Here is a 24,640-nt window from a genome sequence, read left to right as displayed (position 1 = left end):
TTAGTTACAACCTTCTGTTCTTGGATTTCAGTGGAAAGTAAAATGAATAGTGCCTTGTAATAGCATCACCTCTTTGTTTGAAACTATCATAGTAATTAGTAGATTGTGTTGTGAAATATTTTAGGTTTTATTTTAAACAGAATGTGTGCTAATGTTGTTTCATTTTAAATTATTTTATAAAATGACATGAAATGAAGGGCAACTTGAATATATATATATATATATATATATATATAAATATATATATATATATATACACTCTAAAAACCAAAGTGCTGAAAACAGCACATAGAGTGCTATTTTACAGCACTTTCCAAGAGCCCTGAGAGGGACAGCACCCTAAGTGCTATAAATAACACTCTCAATGGTGCTAACTATACCAGCACCTGAAAAGTGCTGCAACAGTCCCGCACTTTAAGTGCTACCACCAGCACTGGAAAGAGCAAAGTAGGCACCTGTAAGTGCAAGTCCTTAGGTCAGTATTAGGGTGTACAGAGCACCACTAACTGTTGACTCAGAATCTGTATCACTTGCAAAATATGGAATGTAAAGGGTAGGTCAAAACACAGCATCTCCTGCTGAAATAAAAGGGAACACATTTCTTTTCTTTCTTTCTTTTATTGGTTCCTGTACTTGAGAAATAAAAAATCATGAGTTAGACTTAAACCATATAGTGTAGACAGATTAACTTAAGTATGTCAGCTAAGCCCTTTGTTTACTATAAAAATTTAAGGCTGTTGACCAGAAGTGCTAGAGTATATCCATGCATAGTGTTCTAGCCTAACTTTATGTTTACATTTAGCCATGGATGTTACTAAGTTAAAACATGATATTAATTTACTGTATTAGTACTGAGTGATATTGACAGTAGATGGGACTATGCACCCCTAAAATCCAGTAAAATCCAGATTCCAACTGGATAAGATCTCAGATTGGACAAAAATTAAATAAATAAACAAACCATTTTTTACCACCCAATGAGGTTGAGTTTCCATGGTCTCATATTTGAACAACATCTTCAAACTTATTCACTCCACTCTTTTCATGAAGTCAAATGAAAATAACACCAACTTGATCCCCAAATGGGTCAAAAATAAACTGAAACACTGAATATCCTCTAACAGTCTGAATGAATGTTTTAAAACAAGATAAAAGTAACAGTGACAACACCCAATCAAGACTAAGTTAGATAAACCTACGCTCCCAAGGGCGAGCAAGTGCCTGACATATTGTGAGTCATTAATTATTAATGAGTAATTCATATGAGTGGCTGTGGCTGAGATCTGGTGCAAGCAGTATCCCTCGCATGTTTATAAGCAACTTAAATTATCAACTGTACAACCTGAATAACTGGTCAAAACTTGATTTATCCATCACAACCAGGTTCATCTGGAGATGATTTTAGAGATATATGTGGGTCTAAGTTGTGTAGTGGTCAGTTTTGTATTTGTTTACCCTGTGTTGTAGGCCTTATAATTCTGTTAATGTCAAAAATCCAACTACACTTTATATAATAGCTACATACTAAGCTCTAAAGGATTACAAGAATTGAAACACTGATCCCAAAGATAAAACATACGGCATGTTTTTCTACTACAAAATGGCCATTGCAACTTACTTAAGAAACGTTATGAGAAATCATGAAAGAGATTAATGCTTGTAATTAAAACAAATAAATTTTCAGACATGCTTTCAAAAAACTTTCCTTTATGCTTTTAAACTAAACTGTGAACAGTCTCTACTCCACATTTTGCAAAGCAATCCTTATCTCCTTAACACGATTACTTATCTTTTGACCTGATGGAGGTATGCCATACACCACAGTTTGGATAAAGGTGTAGAAATCTGTGAGCTGCACCGCATATGCTACAATAAAAACATAATGAACTTTCATTAGAATATCTGTAGCTGCTACAATTCCACATGCTTGCCTGGAAACAGGTAGGGCAACTCCATCCAGAACTACAAAAAACTGCTGCAAGTCAGTCACATTGCTTCCAATGGCCAAGAGGTGTGGCTGTTTTCTGCTGAGTTGGCTTTTCTTTGCATATTCTTCCACATTTGTTCCGATCTAAGAAGAAAGGAAATTAATTCATGCATTAATTTCCAAAGTAGTGCCGATTTCTCTAGTAACCTCTGAAAACTTCAACTAGTCCAGCTGACAATTACTTCACATCCTGCTTGCATCACTAACTGTACTATTATGTATCTTGCCTGAACCGCTGCCTGGCTTGTGCCATATTTTAACCAAATATAAAATCCATATTAATAACTAACCAGCTACAAAAATATGCAAATATAACTTGATATATAATACAGGATTATCTGGCTCAGGTACAGAATAGTCTACAATAACCCACATCTGGATCAGATAGTTTTATGTGGTTGACTCTTATCTCCTGAAGGAAAGACACATTTAATAAGAGCACCTACCTGGACCGCCCAGCACAGATTGAGCCAAGGGGCTGAGGCCTAGAGGACAGAATGTCAGTACCAATATCCCCTAGGCTCAAATGGTTAAAGATTGATCACTCTGCATGAATTTTGGCAGATCTTTCCCACTCAACACACAAAACAACTTACTGGTTGCCAGGCGATGAAGTAACGGACATTGTCATCTCGACTGCATTTTCTACTTTTCCTTGTGTTGAAAGATGGCAATAGGTGAACCAATGCAAAGAGACCGTACCTGGATGCATGTTCTAAAGAAGAAAATGAAAAGTTTCTTAATAATGAAAAACATAAAAACAGATTACATATCTCAACAAAACAGATGTATATGTCAACAAAATAGTGTGACGTGTCAGTTAGTAATTGTTTGTTCCTACTACTTGCTCTAGAAATTGCAATACAAATTACACATAGGCACTGCATGCCAAAAAAAAAAAAAAAAAACATTCTGATATACTTTTATGTCCACTGAACCCAATTACATAGGCCTATGTCAATTTCACAGTTATAGGTCTTTTCAAAGTCACTAAAATAAATATGGTGGAAGACTGAACGATTTCTGGGATTCTTCTATAATTGAAATTGGTTAGGCCAGGAAATTAATACTTTTGCTTATTGAATACACTGTTGGATGGAGGAAACTAAGGCATCAAGTGGTACAGTAACTCGTATCAATGAATGAACCAAGCAAGTGGCTATACAGGTACAACCCTACACCACCAGACTTACAACATTGGTTCTAGAATGTTTCTAGAATAATAACACACCCCTCCACCCACAGCGCTTTAACAGTACGTGGCTCAAGAAACAAATTTCCTTCAGTTTACCCTTACTCCACAGCTGGAATTAAAGCAAAAGTGAACAGGATTGCCAGCTTAATCAATTTTAGTGAATGGGCCTAAGAACTGGCTACAAATTTAGACCCAATAGTTATAACCTTTGATCTGAAATCTGGATACAAGTTTTAATCCACTGATTTCAACAATTTGCGAGCAATCTGATAATGATCTGGCTATTTTTGATTCACACGCTTCAGCCTGAATTGACACTTAAATGATCTTTGACCTCAATTTTTGGATACATTCGTGATGGGTCCCCTCCCATGGATCAGTTTAGCCAAGTTAGCTCCAGTACTTGAAAATTCACATAAGACTGCAGGAGATAATACCACTTAATGAACTATTGTTAGACAGGTAGATGCCCACCAATCACATAAGCACCCACCAGCTTCTATGGTGTCAGAACTTAAGTCTTCTCAAAATCTAGATTGGAATGTAATTCAGTTTTAGTTTAATCACTTTCATTCATTTCTTCCATGTATGTTTAAAGAAAGTTGGGTACCAGACAAACTGTTAACAGCATTGCCACTTTTCTGTACATGATTTCACCTATAGCAGTCTTTTAAAGAGCTAACACACCAAATATTCACTACAGAAAACTTGACTGAACTTGCACAATAAGAGTCACATGACTACAAAATGTTAGCACTTTTTTGAAACATACCCTCAGACTTTTCTGTTTCTTCAAATTCAAACCGAAGGTCCCGCAGAGCTGAGTTGGTGAGTACATGCTATGTACTTCCAAATGAAGCGGGAATGTACCCTCCCATTTCATCAAAAAGTTATTGGCGACCTGATCTCCATACATCTGCTCAAAGTCTTGCAAAATCTACAAGTAAAAGAATAGAACAAGAAAACATGCAATGAATCCCAAAACATGTCAGGTTTCTTTCATTTTTCTGCAAAAGCTTGAGTCTATAAACAGTATAAAAAAAAGCATGTTTAAAGTTTCACCTAAATTTGTTTCAAATTAATTGGAAAATTAAGCCTACCTATAGTCTTTCACTTTCCATGACAGAACATCTTAAGTGAAGCATATTTACATTGGGAGTCATCATTTCAAAAGAAAAGATACTTATAGTAGGCCTTCCTTGTTAGGTGCAAACAATTAGGGTACACAACATTAAGCGATGCATGAAATATGGGAAACACTATGAAGGTCAAATAAGAATAGGATGTATACAATTACTCTGATCATTATTTTATTTTTACATTTACTTTAATTTTTCTTTAAACCTGAATAATGTATGACTGTGAAGTATGGTTTGTACTTGTACTTTGTAGGCTACTTCATTTTGTAGTCGGCAATCACACACAGACCTTACACTGCAAAGTAACATTAACAACACAACGTTAGCCCTGTTACCACAATAATGTTAGACCTAGGCTAGGCTACCACAAATTCAAAGCGTAATATGGAGTGACAGGCCGTCCAAAACGTTCTCTTGTGGTCGTCTAGCGGCCATCGGCTCATATTCTTTAGGCATTGGCATATAAACCAATACCAATACTTATTGCATTGGGCCTGCCTCTCTTATACGTTAAGACTCTGTGATGGCCACTTGTGCAAACGCAGTAGACTGTAGTACCAGTAGTACACCTCAATCGAATCGCCATTTGCGGCCATAAAGTTAGGCCTTATAAATGTTACAATAAGGAGGTCGGCTAGGCCTATATACGCCCAATCATAAACTTGGCATAGCCTAATGTTATATAAGAGCGCATTTGGCATTTACATACGTGAATAGACCTATGAAATAAGTGGTAGGCTACCATCACTAAGACGTCGACAGAGGTATTATTTGAAGGAAATTCCCGACGTCATCAGCAAAGCTAGGTTATTGAAAACATGAATGATCACTCGAATTTCATGAAAGGTCGCCATATCAGCTTTCAAATATTCCTTACTCTGGAGAATATTCACAGATTTCAATTCAGAAACTTACGTCTGCCGGTGGAACGTTCGTCACTTGTCACGTCTAGCGATGCGATATGCAACTATTTGGTTATAACCAATAGCGTTGTTGCATGTTACTGACGTCACCGCCTTCAGCCAATCAAAAGTTAATACGAAACTTTCAGCACTTAACAAGTGCAGTGCGACACAACTGCGGCGATAGCACTTTGGTATGGTGCAAGTTATTTAACACTTGAAGGTTGAGATACTAGCTCTTAAAGTGCTAATTGATGACTAGCACCGTGTTGGAGCTACTAAATTAGCACTTCAGTTTTTAGAGTGTATATATATATATGTCGGTCTATAGCGAGTAGTATATATCAAGTCTGGGATTCCTGCATGCCCTTCTTATCGAGTACCTAAACAGTTTAGAAGATTTTTGAATGATTACTTCTTTTGCCCGTAAGTGACCACCACCAAAAATAATACTTCTTATACAAAGTGAAGAACATACACATGTCAAAGTTTCGCTGCTTGAAGCATAAACATTTTTGAGGCTTTTGGTCTCGATGATAATTGTTACCTATGTTGTCATGCAGACGGATGTGTATGCGCGCGTGTGTGACGAATTGAAGAAGGGAAGCTTTGACCAATCTCATATTTGGTGAGTAGGTGTATCACATTATGTAGAAGAAGCCAATTGCTTTGAGAGGAGGTCAAAGATCTTTGTATCACCAGGGGTCAAACTGTGGAATCCTTTTAACGCGATATCTCAAGAAGAGGAGCTTGGTATAATCTCATATTTCATTTGTAGGAGAACCACATTTGGGAGAAAAAATGTCCTTTTTTTTTAGAGGAGGTCAAACGTCACTTGGGGTCAAATTGTGAACACCTTAATAACACGATATCTCAAGAAGAAAAGCTTAGATCAATCTCGTATTTCGTTTGAAGGAGTACCACATTCAGTTAAAGAAACCGACATGGTTTTTGTGTGGGTCAAAGTTCATTTGGGGTAACTAGGGTCAAATTGTGAAAACCTTGTAAACACGACATCTCAAAAAGGGAAGCTTGGACCAATCCCACATTCAGTATGTAGTTGTGACACGTGAAGTACAAGAAGCCGATGGTTTTTGTCGAGGTCAAATCTCATTTGGAGTAACCAGAGAATCAAATTGTGGAATCCTTGTTTCATAATGTACCGTATCTCCAACCGACCAGTCTATTAGATTACATGTGCGTTACGCCTCATCAGAATATGTTAGGTTGTTGGCAATTGGAAATTAGCTGATGGGCATCCTTAGATAGTAACAGCGAAACAGCAAACTAGCGAACAAAGTACCGTTGGATTAACTGTGTCGCTATATTTGCATTGGCACATAAGGGTTCGTACATTGCTTGTACATACAACGGTAGGTAAAAGTTGGTTCGTTACCACAACAGCGTGAAGGAAAAGATGTTTTGAGTCACAATATACCAATACACTTAGATGGATAAGCATCTCCCAAATGATTTCTTAAGGCATTTCCTACATGCCATATACAACAATTTAAGGAGTTATGAGACAAGTTTGCTGTTATTGCCTCTCTGAAATTTTGTAAAGATGTACACTTAACAGCAGGTGCGAGTGGTATCAACCTTATATTTTCATTGCGTAAAAGGTCGCTTTGATTCAAGCAGTGTAATGGACTAATAGCGATATTTTTCAAAAACCGATCATCAGTTAAAAGACAGGATACATAAGACAAGTAGGCCTAGCTGCTTTTTATTTGCAATTCTGTGACATGTTTTACTTTATTCATCATTTATTTTTGGTGCACAAAAGTTTAATTTTCATACTGCACAGAAACATAATTTTCCAATGTGCAATTACGTAGAACCATGTATCTGCCGAAGTGCCTGACCTGTAATGTAAAGCTGAACTAACACCCAGGTTGAGCCACGTTAATTCAGCGTCTGTTTACCAATCACATATTTGATCATGTCCCTCTTTCACCAGGGCAAAAAAGTCTCGACTATCCGGATCTACCGATCAGCGATTGATGCGATCCACACAGGGTTCCATGACGGATGCGCCTTCGGTTCCAACGAAGTTATTGCTGAAGTCATCCGGGGGATGTATAATCGTAGACCTGTAACCCGGAAACTCCCGCGTTCATGGAGTATAAAACGGAATTCTCAGGGATATAACTGGTGACCCCTTTGAACCCATGGCGTCTCTATGCCACCTGACGTACAAAACCGTGTCCTTTGTGGCTGCATCATCATCCAGGATAAGAAGTCGCCTGCAGGGGCTCTCCGTGGCGGGGGGAGGGGGGGGCATATACACGTCGACAATCACACGGCGCTCGCCTAATCCCGAACCGGCGTTCCTACCGAAGAACCAGACACTGGACTTCGTACCGGGAGGTATCTTCCTCCCCAAGATTTCTCATTTCTCATCAATCAGAGAGGATAAGCTGTGGTATCCAGGTAGAGCGTTCCTGTAGAATATTGACAGAACCAAGGAACTACATACCTGACCAATATTATGTATTAGTCCATCCGCGCCTTACACATCAGCCTCTAAAGATACGATCCTCAGATGGATTGTGCAACTGATCCAGCCCCATACACCGGCAGGAGAGAATAAGTACATACGACCTTTGAGGCCAGGCGCAAGCCCTGTTCGCAGGGGTGCCCCTAGAAGATATGATAAAGGCAGCAGCATGGAAGACACCGTCGACTTTTCTAACCGCGTATCTGTCCGACACCCTTGCATCGAAAACGGCTTTTGAGCGTGCAGTGTTGAGAGCTCCTTCGGGTAGGTCCCGTCCGTTGGGCCTCCCGCCATTGTAGAAGTGCCACTCCGTGCAGATGTGGAGTAGAAGACAGGTAAGAGAGGAGCGAAGTAAATTCCCCAAAACTTTATTTTACGAGAAGGGATACTTACCTGTATCTGTGAGCCCTGGTGGCATAATGGTGCTAAAACGTCCCAATTTTTAGTTAGTTAGATGGGGAAGTGTAAATGTGGAGTGGGATACAGGTTACTATCGTCGTTCGTAAATCCCCAATCCAGTAAGTTTTGGGGAATTGAGAGACACTCTTTTATAGCATGACGGAATCACACTCAACACCTTATGATATCAGTTGGGCTAAATTGTAAAGGATATATCCTATAGAAAATACATATCCATGAACATACGATCACACTTATTCGTATAAATCCTTCATAATCAAGAAAATTTCCGATGGATATTTTGTAGTAATGGTTTGGATAGTTGTGAGCACTTAACAACTCAGTTGGGACAAATTTTATATACTGCATCTCCGTGCAACGCTTCAAAGCACTCGCACTGACAGTTTCAGCAGTATTAATATCCTGTTTCGATGTAACGGACAGGGGGTGAGAGTGGATCAAGTTGTTGGTCTTTGGGCTCAGGCTCTATCTGGGGTGACGTTTCTTAAAATGTACCACGTTTCTGTCAGATAAAGGTTAGGAACTATTCATACTAGTAGTACGAGTGTTTGAAGCATTGTATTAATGGAGAGTGCTATTATAGCATTATTGTCCTAACATGCTGCTTTCAAGATTTGAAACATAACTTGAACTCACCTTCATTTGTTGTCGTTACTGGAGAGAGATCGATATTAAAGGAACACTTTGCCTCGTTCCCTACGTCATCCTCGAAAATATACACAACCGTTGTGTGACCCAAATTGAAAGTTGAACCTGGGATATGTGTTCTATTCCGGAAAGGCAAAGCAACTTGTGTTTGTACTCCGTAGATGCGACTCACTGCCGTCGGTTCCTGCCATGGAATTTGCTGCGGTCCTTGCGTGAACATCTGTACATCATTAGGACAATTCAAGATTGAAGGCTTGACTTTTAAGAAAAATAGAGAAAAATTTCAAAATGGCGATTGCTTTTCAATCCGTTCCATTAATTTAACTGAAGTAGTTTCTATGGTGAACAATGATTCTTTTCGTGGAAGTAAGTTAATGAAGGAATATAAATGTGGCATAAGTTACAATACTCTAAACAATATGTCAAATGCCATTAACATTTATTTAAATACATTTGAACATGTACTCTCCTCTCGTCAGAACCGTCTACCTTCATTCCCCATTTCGCACCGACACCACCACCACTATCACCAGCAACACCTACACCAACACCAACAACCAATCGAGCATTTGGAATGTGCTCAGGAATAAAAGCACAACGCCTGTCGGAACTTAATTTTTCATCTGTGTGCAGTTGATTTCCAGTTTTATTATTTTACATAAAATTTTGCAGTTTTGGGGATATATACCGGATCGGTAAACTTCACAAACAAATTAGAATACGGGTAAGTCGAACATTACATTTATGATGCCAAATAAAAGTTTGCAAACCTCCAACGCAGACGAAAGAGACACCTTCTGGAAAACATAACTCACTACATTCTCCGTTGTCGATAGCACATTGGTGTTGAGCTGCAAGGAGACCCAAAATATATATAGTTGGAAAATTATTTAAAGGGATATTTATGTTGCAATGTAATGTATTATAGGTGAGTTCTACCTATAGTTACTACTGGAGTATGACCAGAGCGTGAACAACTGAAACCGTCATGGATACGTCAGGTCATTAGCCCTTTAAACTACTCATCTATAACAATGTATGTAACTCCCTCCATTTATAACTCCATCATTTAACCCCTCCCCCCCCCCCCCCGACATTCATCCAAGACATAGTTTCGAAACATTTATAAGTCCTAGCGTTTATTGTAAACACAAACGAGTTAAATCAATACGGTTGTTACACCACCAGCGTTTGTTATTCACTTAGTCAATGCCTTTGAGGTGCTATGTCATCGTGACCTGGTGTGAATTCATGACACCCTATATTTGGTGTCAACAATTTGTTATGTCAACAGACGAAATATTACAATAATCTGTTACGATCTAGGAATTCCTCATGCTCCCCCCACCCCCACCTGGGATAGGGGACGGGGATTCATGAACCAAACATATTTTACGTTATTGCAGGTTAAGTTGATATATATATATATATATAAATATATATATATATATATATATATAAGTAAATGCCGTGGTAAGTACAGCTGTTACTCGGAGTTTCACGCCCTTAGGGTGGCGATCGTCAGACAACGTCTGCTTTTATAGCATAGAGCACTCCTCTTGCAGTCCTGATCCTTCCTTGTTATATATATATATATATATATATATATATATATATATATATATATATATAATATATATATATATATATATATATATATATATATATATATATATATATATATATATATATATATACATTCATGGAGCATAACTTGAAGCTACCAGTTGTCTGAAGATCGCTATAAAGCGTGAAACTCCGAGTTACAACTACTAGTGTTCCACTAGTCTCATCTAGTATCAACATATATATATATATATATATATATATATATATATTTATTGGAATCAACTTAACTTACAATAATGTAAACTTTTTTTGGTTCATCTCACCCTCATGCAGGGTTAGTGGTAATACCTGAAATTTCTTGATCAGACCTGTAATAATACAGGCCTTCCATAGCCAGCGGATCTTCGACACCAATAGAGATACTATTAAAAGTGTTCCCATCTCTTTCGATATAGTATAAAGCTGCATCGATTGCATGAGACCAGAAGAGGGCGAACCTGTCCATAGTGAAACCATGGAAAGCTGCAAACAATGGGTGACTATACACTGTTTGACGGTCCGTACCATTCAGGTTTATCCTCTCTAGGTCAGCGGTGTTTCCTAGTGCATTTATCCAGTAGAGCACATTGTCTGACAAACAAAAGAAGGCAATGATATCTTTGTTGTAGTAACTATTGGTTCGTGTTTTTGTGAGTAAACACAGACAGGTCCCCTTTTTTGTCGACCTGGCATTATTTTGGCTCTTATTCCCTTGGATGAGGGTTGGGGGAGGGATGAGATGAGATATGTAAGCACAAGGTAAACACTTCTCTAAAATACGTGCAGTATTTCGACTACGTTGGGCAAGATAGATATGGCAAACAATTTTCATTCCAGTGACATTCAGGCAGGGTATGAATCCTAGCATGTCCGCTAATTCCGTAGTCAGCTTCAACCAGGGACTTTTAAGGGATGTACAAAATCATTGTCTCAACATACCATAAGGATCAATCTGTAATGTCTTCACATCGTTTAAACCATCTACAAGGACAACCAGCTCTGATCCGTCTGCATTTGATCTTTTTATACTCTGTCTACAATTCCAGAACACTGATCTAAATCATGTAGAGGTGAAAAGGAAACCAGAAATCGAATCGAATTTCCAGGAGCTTCAAAACTATTGGAACGAAAAAGTTTACGGTGGTCTCAGATTTGCTTACAAATTTACAACGTAATAGCTATCATGTTCAGAAAATGAGAGCATAGTTTAAACGTTACAAAGTTTCTGGTTGTTTTGTTTCATTATAGCAATAACGGTATTATAGCAATAATTGGATTTCCAAGCCTTGCATTTTCTCTCTAGCTCATCAGAACCTCCGAACTCCAATGATTGTAATTTAAATGCCGGTGCAATACCGTTCCACCACTCAGCCTATTGGCCTCATTACCCAACAAGAGGATTTCTACCCCTGCAACACTCATCACCCGTCCTAGCACAGCCCTTTTTCTTCTGTTTGTCTGATTATTCCCATTCACTCTTTGACAGTCATGGCTACCTCTGTTTTTCTTCACCCCTCTGCTCAGTTTTTCTTTCTGCAACCCTCCATCCCCAGCAACCATAGCATCACCTGCTCCATACTTCTCACTTCTTTTGATTTCATTAACTTTTATTATATTTGTTGTTCAAAGTTCCAAGTAATGACGATGGAGGTACAGATTACATCGAAGTATGCGAAAATGATACATTAAGGTCTACCTATGATCCAAACTTAACACGACCGCTCGTGGGGTTTCACACCCGGAGTCTGGTGGAGAGATGTACTTTCTAGAAGTGCCGTCGAGTCGTGACACGGACACCTCATTTCGACTAGTATCAGCCCAATACATCAATCCCGTTATATACGCGACTGCTATGCCTGACGGAGCTGTATAGAGATAATGGAAGAACTTAATGAATGAAATATTTAAATTGTAACACCAACCCTTTTGCAAAATTAAATTAGGTAGCACATACTCAGAACAGTAAATAAACGAGAGGTCCACCAGACATCCAAACGATAATATATGAGTTACAGAGGATGATTGACTTTTTTGTGAACTATTCCTTCCCTCATGAATTCAGTCTCCTCATAAAAAATAACAACAAGACAAAAATATGCGTGTGCTTGTTTATTTGTTCCTATGCGTATGGATATTATTTGAGGCCAGCGTCGATGGATTGTATGACATAACTTCAGCGGCGGTCGTATCGTTTGGTACCATGGGAATGCGGGTAAGGCGAATGCGAATACGAAGGCGAATGCGAGTGCGAAGGCGAAGTATGAGAAGAAGTAGAAGTAGGAGAATAAATAAAAGAATTAGAAGGAGTAGGAGTAGGAGTAGGAGAAGGAGAAGGGGGAGGAGGAGAAGAATGAGAAAGAGAGGGAGAGGGAGAAGGAGAAGGAGAGGGAGAAGGAGAAGGAGAAGGAGAAGGAGAAGGAGAAGGAGAAGGAGAAGGAGAAGGAGAAGGAGAAGGAGAAGGAGAAGGAGAAGGAGAAGGAGAAGGAGAAGGAGAAGAAGAAGGAGAAGGAGAAGGAGAAGGAGAAGGAGAAGGAGAAGGAGAAGGAGAAGGAGAAGGAGAAGGAGGAGGAGAAGGAGAAGGAGAAGGAGAAGGAGAAGGAGAAGGAGAAGGAGAAGGAGAAGGAGAAGGAGAAGGAGAAGGAGAAGGAGAAGGAGTAGGAGAAGGAGAAGGAGGAGAAGGAGGAGGAGGAGGAGGAGGAGGAGGAGGAGGAGGAGGAGGAGGAGGAGGAGGAGAAGGAGAAAGAGAAAGAGAGGGAGAGGGAGAGGGAGAAGGAGAGGGAGAAGGAGAAGGAGAAGGAGAGGGAGAGGGAGAGAGAGAAGGAGAAGGAGAAGGAGAAGGAGAAGGAGAAGGAGAAGGAGCAGCAGCAGGAGCAGGAACAGGAGCAGGAGAAGGAGAAGGAACAGGAGAGGGAGAGGGAGAAGTGGTGGGAGAGGGAGAGGTGGAGGGAAGGGAAGAAGGAGAATATGAAGGTGAAGGAGGAGAAGGAAAAGGAGAAGGAAATGGAGAAGAAGAAGGAGAAGAAGAAGGCCTTTATTTCCAAATTCATGAAGGTGTAATGAAGAAACGTACATATAAGATAAATACTAATACTCACTGCCTATGTGGTCGTCAACAAGAATATCGTGGATGTCCCCTTTGATATTTATTCGAGCAATAAGCTTTTCATGTATATCAGTATAATAAAAATAGGCGCTGATCGGGTCAAAGGTCAAAGCGAATGGAAACGTCGAACCTGGCAGTGGAATGAGTGGAGATCCTTTCTTGCTGAATCTGTCGAAACGGATAAGTGAAGCAATGTCGGTTTCAACGGCAAAGATGTATTCCGTTCTTGGTTGTACTGTAAGGAGAAAAACAAATATTTCTGATGAGCAGTTTCATTGCAGGTGAACTAGGTAACATGCATAGTGTAAAATATTAAATGTCTTCTCTCTTAAATAAGATGGGTAATGATTTCAGAATTAACTTAGCAAAATCCGGTATAACCATGCATGGCAACGTACAATTCATGAAACAATCTTACTCGTAACTACCTACAAATTTAAGATCTGAGAATTGAGAGAATGCAAACTTCTATATTTAAATACATTTCTTGGCTAAATTGCGGTTTATCCAATTATGTGTAAGTAATTACATGAAATAGTCCAATGATATGTTACATATACAGAGCATTAAAACATGTTTTCTCAACCGTAGGCTATTTATGATGACCAATAATACATATCTTGACTGTACCGAACACTAAAACCTCATGCCACAACTGTAGGCTATTTGTAATGGCCCAGAATACATATCTCGACTGTACCGAACACTAAAAAATGTTGCCTCACCTGTAGGCTATTTGTGATAGCTCAGAATACATACCTTGACTGTACCGAGCACTAAAACCTGATGCCGCAGATATGTTATTCGTTTGCATGTGGATGGTCAATTGGTTTGTCGTCGAAAGAAAGCGAATCGGATGACTTGGCCAGCCAGGGCCGTCATTGCAAAATATCGCTGGGAGGAATTCTGACCCGGGCGTAGGATCAGCGATCTAGTAGTAATCGATGCCGGATTTGGAACGGACAGACAAATAGACGACAAGACAGAGATATAGAAACAAATCAACGGTAATTAGTAGAATATGGCCTCTCGTAAAGTCCATACGTTCGACAGGAATTGGATAATAAAAAGAACATACTTTTTGAGATATTTGTTTTAAAGATTTTCCTTGTATGTATTATGAATCTCACAACATTACGCTATATAGAAATATCGAAGAAATATATTTCCTGAATTTATTTGTTGAATTAAGATTGCGGAGTGAAATAATATCAATGTCACTTAAGCTCTTGTAATTTCGTTTTTGTTTTTAATATCGAATGTTCAGGTCTTAAAACTATAAATTATAACTTATTGCTAGTTTAAACAGCAGACAAAATCGGTCTTCCATAATCAGGGTATAAGCGCTGCAGTAGTCAAATGTATCTCTATTGTCGACTAGCCTGTAACGAAAGCACAAATTCAAGATGAAAGCTCATCCTTGAGAGCTCTTGACATGAAAATATACAATATCTATATGTTAGCTATGAAGTATTTCAAACGTATTTATCAACAGTGCATGTATATTTTTACCGTTATTGAATCGTAGCATTGACCGTCGGTATCTGCTTCAAGTTGAACATCATCAAACGTCAACTCGATTACTTTCCCCTCTGCAGCTTGCAAGCGCCATGTACAGTTAAGATTGAGAGGATACAAATATGGATATTCAGGCGATGTAAATGTCCCCGTTGAGTTCGAGAGCGTGACGTCACAGCCTGAATGTCAAAAGAAGTAACACAGAGAGAGGTGCAGGGGTGAGGTTAGGTGGCTGCAGGTGACAGTCAAGGTGGTAATGGGAGGGGTTAGTGATTTGAATGACAGCGCGGAGTAGAGGGAAATAACAAGGATGTATGGAGCTAGATAGGTAATTGTAACATTACTTGCTCTAGAACGGATAGGCCTAACGTTGACAACATGGAAAAAGTAGTGTTATCTTGAGGATGTAAAGCAATGATCCTATATATAAATATATATATATATATATATATATATATATATTGCTCTCTTGAACATGAATTTGCCGGACAAAAAACAACGTTTGATACGTGTTTTAAACGCGCATTTAACTTTCAATAATAAGCGAGATTTTAATCGTGTTATCAAGTGAAGACATCTTTCTTAAATGTGTTTATAGTTATTAAATGTTACGTTTGTTGACCTTAATTTTGAAATTTTTGCAGCTTGCGTCTAATCTCATCGTTTAGGTAACAACTTTGTTTGGACTTAAGTAAACATAAAGATGCACTAGCATTGTTTCTTTAGCTTTTCTGGTTTGAGATATTCATCTTTCAAACATGTTAATATCTCTGGAATGCTCCTTTAAGGTTAAATTGATAGCGACGTTGTGCTCCTCAGTGCAGATCTTCATTTTACTTTTAATCCACTTTTTTATCAATAAATTCTAATATCTCAGAAAATGTTCTTTAATTAGTTATGAAAAAAATATCACAATTTGGATAACATTCAACACTATTTGCTCTTCAAAATTGTGTTTCCTGTATTGAATTATGTCATGCATCTGAGAAACTGACGTAATGCACTGGGTGTTAAACTAAGTAGTACCACCGCTTTAATTGTTTGTTCAACTACTATATTTCAACCATCAACGTTATCAACATTTTACATATTTCAAGTATAAACATACCAAATATATTGTTTTGGGGATCCTCGAAAAGTTCATAAAAAACTTGTAAGTAAGGTATCCCCAACATTCAAACTTACAAAGTATAACAAAGGTACAAAGTAGGACCCCCAAAAAATGTTAAAAGAAAAATGAATAATAATAAGAAGAAAAAGTGGGGGGAGAAGAATAAAAAATTGTAACAACGCTGTAACAACTAATTTTTTTTAGGTTTCGTTGAAAAGGGGCAAGAAGGAGAAACCATCTCATGGTCGAGGGGAGGGGTGTTGTCTATTAATAAAACAATTTTAATTAAATCATTGAGTCTTTTAACGCGAGCACATCACACTGCATTTTTTCTGTCTTCTGTTTGCCTGTGAATTCTACAACAACAAAAATTACTAAAAGGTATTATCTTCCTCTAAAGTGGAAAAATTATTATCTTGATTTAAAAAAATAAATGTTATTTATGCCATAACTCATGAACTATTCAAAATAATTCAGATGGAAAATGTTTACCTATGAAACCGAAATCAATTTTTATGCTGTTTCTTTTACTTATTACTTCTCATTTAGGAATGATTTGTAAATGGGTCTCTTTTGATCGGCGGTCTCACTTGACTCTTCTCGCCCTCGACTCCCAGGATAATTGCAGACCCAACCGTCCCCTACCAAATCGCGGGACATGTTAGCTCCGGTGGCACCATGGGGCAGATCCGGAATGAGGTTAAAGTGGGCTGTGCCCAGGGAGCGAGGGCACAGTGCCAAACATTCCAATGTGTAGTTAGGTAGATGGGGAAGTGTAGATGTGGAGTGGGATACAGGTAACTATCGTCGCTCCTTAATCCCCAAACCAGTTAGTTTTGGGGAATTGATGGACACGCTTTTATAGCATGACGGATTCACACTCAACACCTTATGTTTTCAGTTGGGCTAAATCGTAAAGGATATATCCTAAAGAAAGTACATATCCATGAACATACGATCACACTTCCTATAAATCCTTCATAATCAAGAACATTTTCGATGGATATTTTGTAGAAATGGTGTGGATAGTTGTGTGCAATCAACAACTCAGTTGGGACACATTTTATATACTGCACCTCCGTGCCACGCTTCAAAGCACTCGCACTGACAGTTTCAGCAGTATGAATATCCTGTATCGATGTAACGGACTGGGGTGAGAGTGGATCAAGTTGTTGGTCTTTGGGCTCAGGCTCTATCTGGGGTGATGTTTCTTAAAATGTACCACGTTTCTGTCAAATAAAGGTTAGGAACCATTCATACTAGTAGTACGAGTGCTTTGAAGCATTGTATTAATGGAGGGTGCTATTATAGGATTATTATCCTAACATGCTGCTTTTCGATTTGAAACATAACTTGAACTCACCTTCATTTGTCGTCGTTATTGGAGAGAGATCGATATTGAAGGAACACTTTGCCTCGTTCCCTACGTCATCCTCGAAAATATACTCAACCGTTGTGTGACCCAAATTGAAAGTTGAACCTGGGATATGTGTTCTATTCCGGAAAGGCAAAGCAACTTGTGTTTGTACTCCGTAGATGCGACTCACTGCCGTCGGTTCCTGCCATGGAATTTGCTGCGGTCCTTGCGTGTACATTTGTACATCACTAGGACAATTCAAGATTGTAGGCTTGACTTTTAAGAAAAATAGAGAAAAATTTCAAAATGGCGATTGCTTTTCAATCCGTTCCATTAATTTAACTGAAGTAGTTTCAGTGATGAACAATGATTCTCTTCGTGGAAGTAAGTTAATGCAGGAATATAAATTTAGCGTGAGTTACAATACTCTAAACGATATGTCAAATGTCATTAACATTTATTTAAATACATTTGAACATGTACTATCTTCTCGGCAGAACCGTCTACCTTCATTCCTCATTTCGCACCGACACCACCACTATCACCAGCAACACCTACACCAGCACCAACACCCAATCGAGCATTTGGAATGTGCTCAGGAATAAAAGCACAACGCCTGTCGGAACTTAATTTTTCATCTGTGTACAGTTGACTTCCAGTTTTATTACTTTACATAAAATTATACAGTTTTGGGGATACATACCTGACCGAAAAACTTCACATACAAATTTGAATACGAGTAAGTCAAACATTTCATTGAATGTCAAAATAAAAGTTTGCAAACCTCCAACGCAGACGAAAGAGACACCTTCTGGAAAACACAGCTCACTGCATTGTCCGTTGTCGATAGCACATTGATGTTGAGCTGCAAGGAGACCCAAAATTAAGTTGAAATGGTATCTGAGGGGATACTTCTGTTGCAATAATATTTATTATAGGTAAGGTCTACCTATATTTAATAAATAATATGTTATTTTGTTTGCAGAGTATGACCCGAGCATGAACAACTGAAACAGTCATGGATGGATACGTCACGTAATTTGCTCTTTAAACTTCTTATATATAATAATGTATAGAAGAACGCCCTACAACTCCATGATATAACCCCCCCCCCCCCCCGCCGAAACTTAACCGTGACATAGATTTTAAGTCCACGTGTGTATTGTAAACAATTACGAATTAAATTAATCCAATTACTTGATTGTTAAAACAACCTAAGAGTGTGCTGACAAAGGCAAAAATGCATCATGAAATGCAAAGTTAAGTACGAAGTAGATCGAAAAACGACCGGTAACATTCACCCAAAAACCTTGTGTTGTTTTCGAATTAGGGGAAGACCTATAAAGTTTGAACCGTGAGGACTTATTAAAATACATGTCCATGGTCATAAAACACGCAATTCGTTTGTCAGTTATTACAACCCCCTCATCAAATCCTTTATGAGCTCTATCAAAGAGGAGTTTGCGTTATTCCAAGACGAATAGTCTCCAGGCGAATCGTTTAAAGTACACCAATGCTAGCTTTTCGTCAACCCCAAACCTTAGATTTCTACTCAATTCCTCCAGACTCCCTCCCCCATTTTTCACCTCCGCAAGTAATTTATATAGATCTATATATCTTTATATATATATATATATATATATAAATATATATATATATAAATATATATATATATACATATATACATATATACATATATATATATACATATATATATATAGATGAATGGATGGATGGATGGATGGATGGATGGATGGATGGATGGATGGATGGATGGATGGATGGATGGATGGATGGATGGATGGATGGATGGATGGATGGATGGATGGATGGATGGATGGATGGATGGATGGATGGATGGATGGATGGATGGATGGATGGATGGATGGATGGATGGATGGATGGATGGATGGATGGATGGATGGATGGATGGATGGATGGATGGATGGATGGATGGATGGATGGATGGATGGATGGATGGATGGATGGATGGATGGATGGATGGATGGATGGATGGATGGATGGATGGATGGATGGATGGATGGATGGATGGATGGATGGATGGATGGATGGATGGATGGATGGATGGATGGATGGATGGATGGATGGATGGATGGATGGATGGATGGATGGATGGATGGATGGATGGATGGATGGATGGATGGATGGATGGATGGATGGATGGATGGATGGATGGATGGATGGATGGATGGATGGATGGATGGGTGGTAATACCTGAAATTTCTTCATCAGACCTGTAGTAAAACAGACCTTCCAAAGCCGGTGGATCGTCGACAACCGTGTTAATTTTAAAAATGCTCCCACCTCTTTCGACATGGTGTATACTTGCATCGATTGACCAGAATAGGGCGAACCTGTCCATAGTGAAACCATGGAAAGCTGCAAACACGGGGTTACTATACATTTGTTGACGGTCCGTACCATTCAGGTTTATCCTCTCTAGGTCAGCGGATTCTCCTAGTGCATTTATCCAGTAGAGTACATTGTCTGAAAAAAAAGAAGGCAATGATATCTTTGATGTAATTACTATTGTTTCGCGTTTCAGTGAATAAACACAGACAGATCACTAGTCAATGTAAGATCGCCATTGATCATACTAAGACACACACCTTAGTTAGTGGTGGAGGATGAGGGGTCAATGTGGGTTGTGCGGAGGAGGTGGGACATGTTTATTTGGTTGGTTGAGGTTAGCCCACAAAGTTACATTACCTTCCGACATAATGTAGCAGAATTGTTGTACCAGTTATTCCATTTTATTATTACAAAATGAAAATGAAAATGAATATATATATATATATATACATATATACCAGTTAAACACTTCATCAATGTACATGCATTATTTCGACTATGTTTTGGGATGCATATGTCGCCAAAAAACATTAACTCCATTAAGCAAGGAGATGACTCATTCCGTAGTCAGCTTCAATCAGGGACTTTCAATGGCTTTACAAGACATTGTCTCAACATACCATATGGATCAATCTGTAATGTCTTCACATCGTTTAATCCATCTACAAGGACAACCAGTTCTGATCCGTCTGCTTTCGATCTCTTTAAACTCTGTCTACAATTCCAGAACACTGATCTATATCATGTTGAGGTGAAAAGGAAAACAAAATCGAATTTAATTTCCAGTAGCTTCAAAACTATTGGAACGCAAAAGAATATTGTGGTCTTAGATTTGCTGATACATTTACTGCGAAATAGACACCACCTTCAAGTTCAGAAAAGGTGAGCATGGTTCAAATGTTACCAAGCTTTTTCTTTTGATTTTATCGACTTTGATTTTATTTGCTGTTCAACGTTCCAAGTTAAACAATGCATGTAGAGATTACGAACATTACAGGGTATGAAGTATGCGAAAATGGCCTACCTATGATCCAAACTTAATGTGACCGCTCGTGGGGTTTCACACCCGGAATCTGGTGGAGAGATATACTTCCTAGAAGTGCCGTCGAGTCGTGACACGGACACCTCATTTCGACTAGTATCAGCCCAATACATCAATCCCGTTATATACGCGACTGCTATGCCTGACGGAGCTGTATAAAGATAATGGAAGAACTTATTAAATGAAAGATTTAAATTGTAATACCTACCCCTTACACAGTGAAACTAGCTAGCATATACTCAGAATAGTAAATAAACAAGAGGTCCTCCAGACATCCAAACGATGATATCTTATTGATAGAGGATGATTGTTTAGTGAGCTATTCCTTCCCTTGTGAATTCAGTCTCGTTAAAACACACAGACAACAAGACACAAATATGCGACAATATTTGGTTATGCAAGTTTGTGCTTGTGTATGTGTTCCTAAGCGTATGGCAATTTTTTTAGGCCCTTTGGTACCATGGGAGAAGGAGAAGGAGAGGGAGAGGGAGAGTTGGAGGGAGAGGTGGAGGGATAGGGAGGGTGGAGTTGGAGGGAGAGGGAGACGAAGAGGGAGAGGGAAAGGTAAAGCAGAAGCAGAAGCAGAAGGAGAAGCAGGAGAGGAGGAGGAGAAGGAGAAGGGGGAGGAGAAGGAGGAGGAGGAGGAGGAGGAGGAAGAGGGGGGAGGAGAAGGAGGAGGAGGAGGAGGAGGAGGAGGAGGAGGAGGAGGAGAAGGAGAAGGAGAAGGAGAAGGAGAAGGAGAAGGAGAAGGAGAAGGAGAAGGAGAAGGAGAAGGAGAAGGAGAAGGAGAAGGAGAAGGAGAAGGAGAAGGAGAAGGAGAAGGAGAAGGAGAAGGAGAAGGAGAAGGAGAAGGAGAAGGAGAAGGAGAAGGAGAAGGAGAAGGAGAAGGAGAAGGAGAAGGAGAAGGAGAAGGAGAAGGAGAAGGAGAAGGAGAAGGAGAAGGAAAAGGAGAAGGAGAAGGAGAAGGAGAAGGAGAAGGAGAAGGAGAAGGAGAAGGAGAAGGAGAAGGAGAAGGAGAAGGAGAAGGAGAAGGAGAAGGAGAAGGAGAAGGAGAAGGAGAAGGAGAAGGAGAAGGAGAAGGAGAAGGAGAAGGAGAAGGAGAAGGAGAAGGAGAAGGAGAAGGAGAAGGAGAAGGAGAAGGAGAAGGAGAAGGAGAAGGAGAAGGAGAAGGAGAAGGAGGAGGAGAAGAAGAAGGAGGAGGAGAAGGAGAAGGAGAAGGAGAAGGAGAAGGAGAAGGAGAAGGAGAAGGAGGAGAAGGAGAAGGAGGAGGAGAAGGAGAAGGAGAAGGAGACAGAGGAAAATGAGAAGAAGGAGGAGGACAAGGACAAGGATTTTCCAAAGTAGTTAAGGTGTAATGAGGAGACGTTCTACGTATATAATAATTACTAATACTCACTGTCTATATGGTCGTCAACTAGAATATCGTGGGTGTCCCCTTTTATATTTACTCGAGCAATAAACTTCTCTTGTATATCAGTGTAATAAAAATAAGCGCTGATCGGGTCAAAGGTCAAAGCGAATGGATGCGTCGATCCTGGCAGTGGAAGGTTTGGTATTCCTTTGATGCTGAATCTGTCGAAACGGACAATTGAAGCAATGTCAGTTCTAACGGCAGCGATGTATTCCGTTCTTGGTTTCACTGTAAGGAGAAAGAAGACACTTTATTCAAGTATGGCTGATAAACAACTTCATTGCAGATGAACGAGGTAACATACATAAGTATAATTTATTGACTGTCTTCTCTCTTAAATAAGATGGGTAATGATTTCAGAATAAACTTGACAAAATTCAGTATAACTATGTGTAACGAAAAAGCAATATTATTCGTAATTACGTTATGACTTAATATCTGAGACTTAAGAGAATGCAAAAACTTCTACAATTAAATATATTTCTTTACTAAATTGCGGTTCATCCAATTACGTGTGAATAATTACATGTTATAGCTCAAGATAGGCTCTATGTGGCGTCCCGGAATACATACCTTGACTGTACCGAGCACTAAAACCTGTTGCCCCAATTGTGCTATCCGTTTGCATGTGGATTGTCAATTGGTTTGTCGTCGATAGAAAGCGAATCGGATGACTTGGCCAGCGAGGTCCATTATCACAAAATATCGCTGGTTTGAATTCTGACCCGGGCGTGGGATCGGCGATCTAGAAGTAATCGGTGCCGGATTTGGAACAGACAGACAGATAGACGGGAAGACAGAGATATAGAAACAAATCAACAGTAATCAGTAGAATATGGCTTCTCGTAAAGTCGATACGCTTGTCAGGGATTGGATAATAAAATGAACATCCTTGAGAGCTCTTTACATAAAATTAAACAATATCGACGATCAATATATGTTAGCTATCAGGTATTTCAAACGTATTTATTAACCATGCATGTATATATTTACCGTGATTGAATCGTAGCAATGACCGCCGGTATCTGCTTCAAGTTGAACAGCATCAAACGTCAACTCGATGACTTTACCTTCTGCAGCTTGTAAGTGCCATGTACAGTTAAGATTGGGAGGATACAAATTTGGATATTCAGGCGATGTAAATATCCCCGTTGAGTTTGAGAGCGTGACGTCACAGACTGATATCAAAAGAAGTAACAGAGAGAGAGAGAGAGATGCAGTGGGTGGGGTTTAGGTGGGTGCGGGTGACGGTCAAGGGGGTAATGGTGAGGGGTGAGTGATTTGAATGACAGCGAAAAGTAGAGGGGAATAGCAAGGATGTATGGAGCAGGCATGGTAATTGGAACATTACATGCTGCTGACCGGTGAGGCCCAACGTTGACAACATGAAACAAGTAGTGTTATCTTTATAGGATATAAAGCGATAGTTGTATGTATTTGTCTCTCTTAAACTTAAATGTAACATTAGCCAAACAGAAAACAACATATAATGAATGTTTCGAACACACACACGTGCGCGCACACACATAATCATTTAAGAACCGACAATTTGCGAGATTTTACGTTACATCAAGGGAAGAAACCTTTCTTAAATTGTTGTATCGTTATTAAATGTTAGGTTTGTTCCTTTATTTTTGAAGTCGTAACAGCTTCCGCCTATTATCATCGTTTCTGCTACAATTTTATTTGGACTTAAGTTAACGATAAGATCACTAGTATTTTTCTCTTGTTTTTCTGGTTTGAGATATTTATCATTAAAATATACTAATATCTTTGGAATGCTATTTAAGGTTAAATTGATAGCGAGGTCGTGCTCCTAAATGAAGACCTTCATGTTACTGTAATCCAATGTTTGATTATAAATTTCTAATAACTCAACCAAAACATGTTCTTTTAAACCTGTTATGAACAAAGATCACATTTGGATGAAATTCAACACTATTCGTCCTAAACAGAATTTGTAATGCATTGTTACATACTATTTATGGCCATCAAATGTTTGTTTCCTGTATTGATTTTTTTTTTTGTATTGCATCTGTCGAACAGACCCAATACGCTGTGTGTAGACTAAGTGTACAATCATTTTGTATTGTAACAATGCTGTAAAACTAAGATGTTTCAGGTTTCGTTGAAAAGGGACAAGAAGAAGAAACCATCTAATGTTCTAGGGGAGGGGTGTTGTCTATTAATAAAACTATTTTAATTAAACCATTGAGTCTTTTAACGCGAATACATTCAAACTGCCTTGTTTGGTCATCTGTTCGCCTGTGACATACTACAAAAATAACCGCCCAAGGTATAATATACTTCTAATGTGGAAAATACA

The 24,640-nt window shown here is 39.0% G+C and overlaps 3 protein-coding genes and 1 pseudogene across 14 annotated transcripts in view; 2 read left to right on the top strand and 2 right to left on the bottom strand.

Annotated features, from left to right (window-relative positions):
- LOC139980486 (cubilin-like) overlaps positions 1 to 24,640 on the bottom strand; it is a 136,409-nt gene that overhangs the window by 21,316 nt on the left and 90,453 nt on the right. For 7 of the 8 annotated variants that reach the window (XM_071992120.1, XM_071992123.1, XM_071992124.1 and 4 more), the window contains 16 exons: positions 23,308 to 23,492; positions 22,888 to 23,059; positions 22,300 to 22,542; positions 20,886 to 21,054; positions 20,482 to 20,597; positions 19,724 to 19,996; positions 18,273 to 18,353; positions 17,495 to 17,764; positions 15,015 to 15,199; positions 14,262 to 14,433; positions 13,495 to 13,737; positions 12,096 to 12,264; positions 11,339 to 11,454; positions 10,709 to 10,990; positions 9,562 to 9,642; positions 8,780 to 9,049 (listed from right to left, as the gene is read on the bottom strand). In XM_071992120.1, coding sequence (XP_071848221.1) covers positions 8,780 to 9,049; positions 9,562 to 9,642; positions 10,709 to 10,990; positions 11,339 to 11,454; positions 12,096 to 12,264; positions 13,495 to 13,737; positions 14,262 to 14,433; positions 15,015 to 15,199; positions 17,495 to 17,764; positions 18,273 to 18,353; positions 19,724 to 19,996; positions 20,482 to 20,597; positions 20,886 to 21,054; positions 22,300 to 22,542; positions 22,888 to 23,059; positions 23,308 to 23,492 — 3,027 coding nt within the window. The remainder of the gene's footprint in view (positions 1 to 8,779; positions 9,050 to 9,561; positions 9,643 to 10,708; positions 10,991 to 11,338; positions 11,455 to 12,095; positions 12,265 to 13,494; positions 13,738 to 14,261; positions 14,434 to 15,014; positions 15,200 to 17,494; positions 17,765 to 18,272; positions 18,354 to 19,723; positions 19,997 to 20,481; positions 20,598 to 20,885; positions 21,055 to 22,299; positions 22,543 to 22,887; positions 23,060 to 23,307; positions 23,493 to 24,640) is intronic. The other variant, XM_071992127.1, reaches the window with a different exon arrangement.
- Positions 612 to 5,566, bottom strand: LOC139980489 (uncharacterized). Of its 5 annotated transcripts, none has more exons than XM_071992135.1 (4): positions 5,215 to 5,566; positions 3,955 to 4,119; positions 2,584 to 2,702; positions 612 to 2,071 (listed from the first exon to the last, which is right to left on the bottom strand). In XM_071992135.1, exons 2-4 carry the CDS (start codon positions 4,096 to 4,098, stop codon positions 1,987 to 1,989), a joined length of 348 nt encoding a protein of 115 aa, XP_071848236.1. In that variant the 5' UTR covers positions 4,099 to 4,119; positions 5,215 to 5,566; the 3' UTR covers positions 612 to 1,986. The 5 variants fall into 5 exon arrangements, with proteins under 5 accessions (XP_071848236.1, XP_071848235.1, XP_071848234.1 ...); XM_071992134.1 differs by having other exon boundaries at positions 5,199 to 5,565; XM_071992133.1 differs by having other exon boundaries at positions 5,237 to 5,564.
- On the top strand, positions 12,600 to 13,475 carry LOC139981353 (uncharacterized; annotated as a pseudogene).
- Positions 21,281 to 22,293, top strand: LOC139981351 (uncharacterized). Its single transcript, XM_071993690.1, has 2 exons — positions 21,281 to 21,304; positions 21,438 to 22,293. The coding sequence occupies exons 1-2, from the start codon at positions 21,281 to 21,283 to the stop codon at positions 22,245 to 22,247; spliced, it is 834 nt and encodes a 277-aa protein (XP_071849791.1). The 3' UTR covers positions 22,248 to 22,293.

Source organism: Apostichopus japonicus, chromosome 15 (assembly GCF_037975245.1).
Source record: "Apostichopus japonicus isolate 1M-3 chromosome 15, ASM3797524v1, whole genome shotgun sequence".
NCBI classification, from domain to species: Eukaryota; Metazoa; Echinodermata; class Holothuroidea; order Aspidochirotida; family Stichopodidae; genus Apostichopus; species Apostichopus japonicus.
This window is presented reverse-complemented; position numbering and strand designations above follow the sequence as displayed.

What these genes read in the sequence shown, in the direction of transcription:
- LOC139980489 (XM_071992131.1), bottom strand. Translation starts at nt 5,066, where the DNA reads ATGGTAGCCTACCACTTATTTCATAGGTCTATTCAC. An exon ending in TATTTCATAGGTCTATTCAC is followed by an intron (nt 4,120 to 5,030) that starts GTATGTAAATGC and finishes TTTTACTTGTAG; the next exon opens with ATTTTGCAAGACTTTGAGCA. An exon ending in AGAAACAGAAAAGTCTGAGG is followed by an intron (nt 2,703 to 3,954) that starts GTATGTTTCAAA and finishes TTTCTTCTTTAG; the next exon opens with AACATGCATCCAGGTACGGT.
- LOC139981351 (XM_071993690.1), top strand. Translation starts at nt 21,281, where the DNA reads ATGCGACAATATTTGGTTATGCAA. An exon ending in GACAATATTTGGTTATGCAA is followed by an intron (nt 21,305 to 21,437) that starts GTTTGTGCTTGT and finishes GTGGAGTTGGAG; the next exon opens with GGAGAGGGAGACGAAGAGGG.